General features: G+C 27.7%; 1 protein-coding gene across 4 annotated transcripts; it reads right to left on the reverse strand.

Moving 5' to 3' along the window:
- Positions 1-473: 473 nt before the first annotated feature.
- Positions 474-5521, reverse strand: LOC118439845 (testicular acid phosphatase homolog). Of its 4 annotated transcripts, none has more exons than XM_085661211.1 (8): positions 4972-5121; positions 4195-4415; positions 2521-2686; positions 2299-2394; positions 1808-2047; positions 1246-1552; positions 969-1177; positions 474-773 (listed from the first exon to the last, which is right to left on the reverse strand). In XM_085661211.1, the coding sequence occupies exons 3-8, from the start codon at positions 2680-2682 to the stop codon at positions 630-632; spliced, it is 1158 nt and encodes a 385-aa protein (XP_085517337.1). In that variant the 5' UTR covers positions 2683-2686; positions 4195-4415; positions 4972-5121; the 3' UTR covers positions 474-629. The 4 variants fall into 4 exon arrangements, with proteins under 4 accessions (XP_085517337.1, XP_085517336.1, XP_085517335.1 ...); XM_085661210.1 differs by lacking the exon at positions 4972-5121 and adding an exon at positions 5419-5521 and having other exon boundaries at positions 476-773; positions 4207-4415; XM_085661209.1 differs by having other exon boundaries at positions 476-773; positions 4207-4415; positions 5054-5181.
- Between the last annotated feature and the right edge of the window lie 1859 nt (positions 5522-7380).

Genomic DNA, 7380 nt, shown 5'->3' on the forward strand with positions numbered 1-7380 from the left:
GCACTTTTCATGAATAAAAACGATATCTATTTAATTTCAATGAAATATAGCAACAGATGTTTGAACAAAGACAAATTCAAAGTTTGATAGACAGTACTTTGACGAATGGGAGCTCTCGCACTTGCACTATAATCCTTGGTGTTATTACGCAATGATATATGCGAGCGTTTCAGTGTCATTCGTTGCGTAAGTAAAGCGGACACATCCTGGTTAAACGATCTTGTGTCAATTTACCGGTTTTAACGAGATTATCTATTAAAGTTGGAGTTATTTTAAGCATTCGTTAGATGTAAAGATAATGTATCATGTTTCTTTTTTTCTATGAAAAAGTCACATTAAAAAAATTAATTTTCATCTAAAAACGATATTTATGCACAATATTATACGATTGATTACACATATGTATTGTATGATTTTACTAAATGTATCTTATATCAAATAATTGGTTAAATATATTTATATGAAATATTTATATTAACAATGTTAGTTTTACAATACAGTTATTAAATTTAACAATTTTTTATATATAAAAATGAGAGAATAATATTTAAATCTATTCTCTTTTATATTCAATCTGGAGACTATAATCGATTATATAAATACGAATTGGTATGAAATTTCTTAAGTATTTATAAAATACATTCATTATCCCAATTAATAGGTATTACGTCTTTCCATACGTTCAATAAATTTGACAACAAACAGGGTTGCTCACAATTAGGTATATTTAAGAAATGCGGCTTGATTGATTCCGTACTATTCAAATAAAACACCTATGAAAATAAACGTCAAATCTTTGTATTATTTTGTTTTAAATTGTCTTAAAAAAATAATAAATAAAATAATATATATAATAAAATAAAATAATATATATAAAAAAAAATAAAGTAAAATATATATATATATATAAAATAAAAGAAATTTTATTATATATATATAGAGTTACCTCTATAAGAAAGAATAGTTACCTTCACTGCTCGCTCCTTTTCAGAATACGAATGAAGTTCAAAAATAATCGTAGCCCCATAGTCTGGAAAAAATAATTCATTCGTGAATCCCATAGTTCTTAAAAGATTTACCAAAGTTACATCATGAACAGAATAGAAGTATGCTTTTTTCGAATCTTTCTTAATTTGCGATTCTTGCATATGGTTTACAATTTCTTTCAGTAAGGGTCCTAGAAAAAAAAATATGTTAATGATTAATCGTTTGTGCATGCGATTGACCTTTCATTTATGAAATTACCTCCATGCAAACGTCGTAGCAAAGTGTTGCTTGTGAGTAAAGTCAAGGCACGAGCTGCGATGTTTCTCATTTCGTCGTTATAAAATTTTTTCGTCCAATTTGGAAGTTCTAAGCCGTTTTTAACTTGGATGTCAAGTATATTATACAAAAACTCTATATCTGTAATAGTTTTCATTGGCTGCTGAGTATGGATTGTTAATTCTTTGTAATAATTTTCCAATTCCACATCAGATTTTATCGATTCGTTAACATAAGCATTCGCTAATTCTTGCTTTAATTTTGGACAAGGAGCCTTAACCACTATTACCTGTTATAATAATTTATTAATTGATCTGTGTCATTCGATCGATAAATGACGATTCTAACTAAAAATAATACGGTATGATTGAAAACCGGGAAATACAGATACAATCTTTTCTTATCTTTAATATTAATTAAAAATATCATGAAAGCATGAGTTAATTTGTATTATTGGATGAACTTATTAATTAGTATGCATAATAATCCCCTTCCTTTTCCGTTTAGTTTTATTAACATATATAATAAGAATGATAAGACAAACCTTATCCATACTTCTAGGTGTTGTATGAACTGGAATTGGATGCCATTTTAAATTAGGTGCAAATATTTGATCAGGTGTTGGTGGATACAATCCAGCGAGTAATGCTTGTGCAGACATGATACAACGATCGGAATCACTGCTGCGTATAAATGAAATCGTACTATTGTAATTCAAACCGACTGTAGTACTATACATTTTACGAATCCGTTTTCCAATATTATAAAGTTGACGCATTCCTTTCTGAAATCAAATATATCTATATACATTAGCCGTACTTTTATATGCTTAATATGTACTGATGTGTAAAAACATATGTATTTCGTAAAATTTCAAAAGTGCTTCTGAAAAAGCTGTTTGTTCATTACAATTCGATAATATAAGATAACATGATCGATTTTTAAATGTCGAATTTTTTTATTGTGATATTAATCTATTGAGATAAAAAAGAGAAAAACAAAAAAGCAAAAAAAAAAAAAATTCATCGATTTTACCGTTGTAAGAGCACCCCAACCACCAGGCCATGAGTAATTTTTATATGGATCCGAAGGATATGTCTTTAATGGAGTTCTATCGCCATGTCGGAAAACCTGTAAAAGAAAATAAATTATATAGGAATCATGCGTGAGGATAATTGAAATCGTTTGAACCGATTGAATCATTAATAATACAGGATATAACATGTGCGCATGTGTCAACATTAAAAAAATACTTACAAATATCACCTGTTGAATAGTATCGTCCTTGAGGGATGATGCAAACGCTGTATATGCAAAAAGTATCGTACCGATAATTAAAACGAGAAACACGAGAGTCGTGCAAATTCCACGCTGTTGAACTTGGCATGATTTCCCATAAGACGTTCTCTTTCGATCCATGTTACTATAAATTCAAAAATGATCGAAATATTGAAGTTATGGTAGATCCATTAGTTGATGATTATTAAAGTGATCTAATGATTCATATATTTTTCATTTTAATATATTTTTTTTTCATTTAGAATTATCTTTTTATAATGACAAATATCAGAAAAGTAATATAGTTTTTTATTGAAAAATAATTTTTTTATTTTATTTGAAAATTTTATGAATATTATGTGACAAAATTTATTTTTTAATATTTTATATGACTTACAATTAGATAATTTTCATAATCACGTCGGCTCATATCTTTAAAATCGACTTGTGAAATTGCGCGCGAAATGATTTGAAATTAGTCTTGAGGCATGTCCTCATGAATGTTGTTAGCGCCCATGTGTTGTTATGTGTACACTTTCGAATTTAAATTAATCGGAACGAGGCTTCATTTTTATATCTTTTGATATGAGGTTAACTAATTAAATAATATGCAAAGTATAATAATAATATAATATATTATTATTATTATTATTATTATATATTATATATATTATTAAGACGATTGGAATAATTTGAAAAAAAGAAAGTTTTTAAAAACGGGAAAAGAAAAGGCAAGGAATGATAGCTTAATGGTCATAAACATGTTCGTAAAATGTTTAAAATGTTTAAATGATTGAATATGTCGTACTTTGTTCGAAGCAGTAGTACTGCTGAACTATTAAGAAATAGTTATTTTAAGGATAGCCTCCGAACAATAACAGTTCGCTTAGTCTACGAACCTACATCTTGTGTTTATTTCCTTGTTTTCTTTGTATTTAAAAAATTACGAGATTAATTAGAGAAATTATTTAAGATTCGGACAATGATGAACAATATTTTATTTATCCTTAACAAACGTCCAACGAATTCACACGGTCAATTAATTTCGATGATAATATGTAATCCTTCAGAGGAAGTTTAAGATCATTAAGGATGCAAACGGGACCATCAACAATTAATATTTTAATCCTCTTTTTTTCTTTTTTTAAAATCTAATTTATATCCCTACATTTTAGATCTATTCTATAATCTAGTTTTATAGTATTAACGGCGCGAGGGTAGGTAAACAACCGTCCATTTGAAAATAAAACTATCGCGAGTTCCTCTCGAGAGTATTTCTCCTTAATGAACGGACACTAGGTTTGAGAGTAACTATCTATATGTAATAAATATGTGAAATAAATTCAATGTTTGATAGATGAATTTAAATATTATCTCATGTTTATCTTAACACAAATATTACTAAATTAATAAATATAAAAAATATAAAAAATATTACTAAAACAGGTAAATATAATAAACAGATATAAATGAATCTTCTTCAATAATAATATCCGATAATAAAATTTTTTACGAGAATGTTAGTATCTACCTGAGAATAAGAATTCTCTTAAGTTACTTTTAAAAATTCTCTTAAGTTGCTTTCAAATCAATTAAAATAATTTCGAGTACTTTATTCAGAGTATCGCAAGAAATTTTGAAATAAACGTTTACCTTTATACTTACGTGATTTCCACTTCGGTATCAGGATTCGATGACGTACTACTATCGCCGATGAACCAATCGCTACTATTTGATATCACTTGTTCGGTGTTATGTATGAAGGCTATAAGTAGCGATTAATTGCTTCAGAAATGGAGTAGATGTCTCTGGTTACGTATTGAATATATACAACGCTTTATCTACAGTATTTTATTTGCTATAGCTCTTTTAATCTGAAATGCAAATTGAAATATATTTTTTTTTTCTTCGTCATTATGTGAAAAAAATTTTTTCCTTTTCTCTTTTTTCTTCTTTTGTTTTCTTTTTCTTTTTCTTTTTGTGGATGAAAAGAAAGCACCTTCAGTACTTTGTAAGTCTGTGTCAATAAGGAGACAGACTTACTACTAATTAATTTTTCCGCCATATATTCTCGAATAGACTACCGACGCGTATTTTCTCTTCTAGACATTACAATTGATTAGAATAAAGTAGAAATTTTGAGATCTGTCGATCTATTTCAGTAGCGTGTCCTCTTGTTAGATCTTAGATCCTTTCCTTAGTTGATAGATAGAATGCATTCTTTTGTTTTTTATTTTTTTTTCAATTTTTTTCTTTATTAGTTAAATTTTCATTTATATATTACCGTTTCTATATACGATAATTATCATTTATATTATATTTAACATACGATAACATTTATAATTATGTTACGAGATAAATGAAATTAAAATCATTGAACTTGAAAATTTACTGATTAAGAACAGGTATATGTAATCTTTGATGACGTACGCGATGTCAGTTATTATCAGCTATGATATGAACGATGAATCCTTAACGAAAAAAGAAGAAAAAGAATTATAAGCGTTGTTACATCCAATAATTCGAGTAAAATATTTCGATGCACTTGAGTACGATCATGATTATATACTGAATGGTATTTGGAATTACAAGGTGCTGTGACTAACTTAAGCCCGTATTACACGTTGCGTATTTACTGTGTATGCATTGTGTACCAAGCAAGTTAAGTTTACAAATGTTCGCGGTGACTTGAATTAAACGTATTCAATTCTATTCCCCAAGAATGTGTTATTTCTCGGTAGTCACGTGACCTAATAACGGCATGGTTGATACATAACACGTGATCCGACTTAAATGTTACATATGTGAGGTTATAGTGTCACTTTGTAGTTATTCTTTTTTTTTTTAATCGTGGCCGATTGAAAAGAGAGAAATTACTCAATATGTTTCAAATTCCATCGCTACTAGCAGATATGTCTGATAAAATAGTAGCGGTTACTTGACGATTATCCAGTCGCTACTATCAATGACGACGATAAGTACGCCATGTTTCACACGGCCTTTATTGGTGTTCGTTACACGTATATATGTTATATGTATGCATGTACGTAAGACGAGAATGTCGCAAGTCTATCTAGTTATAAGATTGTATGTCGAACCCATTTGCCGATAAGTAAGTTTTCTACATTATCGATATTCTTTATAGCATGCTCGGACCTAAAGTTCCTAGATGATTCTAAAAATCAATCGCTCCTTTTCAAAAGATATCAGGTATAGTAGTTTTAGAAGTTGGACTTGTAAAGTTTTACGATCTGGGAAAAAAGAATAAAAAAGAAAAGAATTGACTTAAAATGTCTTAAAAAGAAATATTTTAATGATTTTTAATATCACCTAGGAACTTTTAAGACGATCCTGTATATTTCTGTTCTTTTTTTTGTCCTTTTTTTCTAAAAAGTATCAATAATTATTATAATTTTAATTTATGAAGATATACTTAAATATAAAGAAAGAAATGTTTGAAACTATGCGGATGCATTAGGGCTTTTTTTTTTTTTTTATTTGAAATGAATAACATTCAGATTAAACACATTTTTGAGTTAAAGTAACATTTATTTAGACGATTTATAGAGGCGAGAAACATGTCTTTGTTACATATATCACAACAAATATTAAACGAATACTTTTTACTTTATCCTAATAAAAAACGAAAAAGGATCTTTTGTGTGCGACAATTATTTTAGAAGAAAATACATAACTGATAATGTATGTAATCTATCTCTGTGTGTTATACATATATATATACACACACACACACACACACACACACATATATATATATATATATATATATATATACATGTAGTAGATCTTTTTGATTAAGAAAATGCATGTTATTGACGAAAGATAAATACGATAAATATCTACAAATGTTACATAATACTGGGGAGAATACGATCGTATGATCTTTTTAATCGACAACATCAAGATATTTAAAAATAAATTGCTTTATATCTGTTATTTCTAAATCTAAAATAGATCAAAAAATGAGGGACAAAGCTGCTCTTGGAAGTTGTATAATTTAATAATAAATATAAATAATATAAATAAATCTATTCAGTGCCGAACAACGATATATTGATATATGGCTAACACGTGTGAAAATTGCTAATGATATTTCGTTATATGTTTGTCATACTATGCGCTTAGGTTTGGAGAACAATTTCTAAGCGATTAGATGCATCATATAATTTAGAAATCATTTCTATTTCAGCCATTGTCGTTTATGTAAACCTAGTTATAATATTATCAACTTTATATCGCTATGGATGATACGGAATTAGTTCAATTCATTATTAATGAAAGTAGTTACAATGATGAAGAATTAATATTCGTATCAAGATTGCTGGATCACGTAGAATAAACAATGAGAGTGAAAGCGTTTCAGAAATTTGATGACGATAATAATGAAAATGACGACTCTTACATTTTCATGATATTAATATAAATAATGATAGTTGATATAATTCTCGTCTATTAATCTTGGAAACCTTTGGTCCGAAACACTTAAAAAATTCAAAATAGAAACAAAAACAAAATAAAAGAATAAAAAGAAAAAGGAAAAAAACAAAATGTTTACAATTTTTTTTTGAACTTTTCAAACTACATCAGTTTGACTCGGGACTATTTGTTCAGGCTCAATTTTTTTGTCGACACTGAAAGGGATATATATATATATATATATATATATGTATATATATATATATATGTATATATATATATATATATCTACACATTTATATATATATCTACATGACTAGAGATAAATCATCGTTCGTGCTTTTTGGTAAATTGTATTATAGCGAGCAAGAATTAAGATAACGGAAAAGTGTCAACTATACT

This window comes from Vespa mandarinia, chromosome 14 (genome assembly GCF_050613455.1).
Source record: "Vespa mandarinia isolate Hongniang chromosome 14, ASM5061345v1, whole genome shotgun sequence".
NCBI lineage: Eukaryota > Metazoa > Arthropoda > Insecta > Hymenoptera > Vespidae > Vespa > Vespa mandarinia.

Coding starts and splice junctions, on each gene's coding strand:
- LOC118439845 (XM_085661211.1), bottom strand. CDS start 2,682: ATGGATCGAAAGAGAACGTCTTATGGGAAATCATGCCAAGTTCAACAG. Junction 2,395..2,520: donor CTATTCAACAGGTGATATTT/GTAAGTATTTTT, acceptor TTTCTTTTACAG/GTTTTCCGACATGGCGATAG. Junction 1,553..1,807: donor CACCTAGAAGTATGGATAAG/GTTTGTCTTATC, acceptor TTATTATAACAG/GTAATAGTGGTTAAGGCTCC.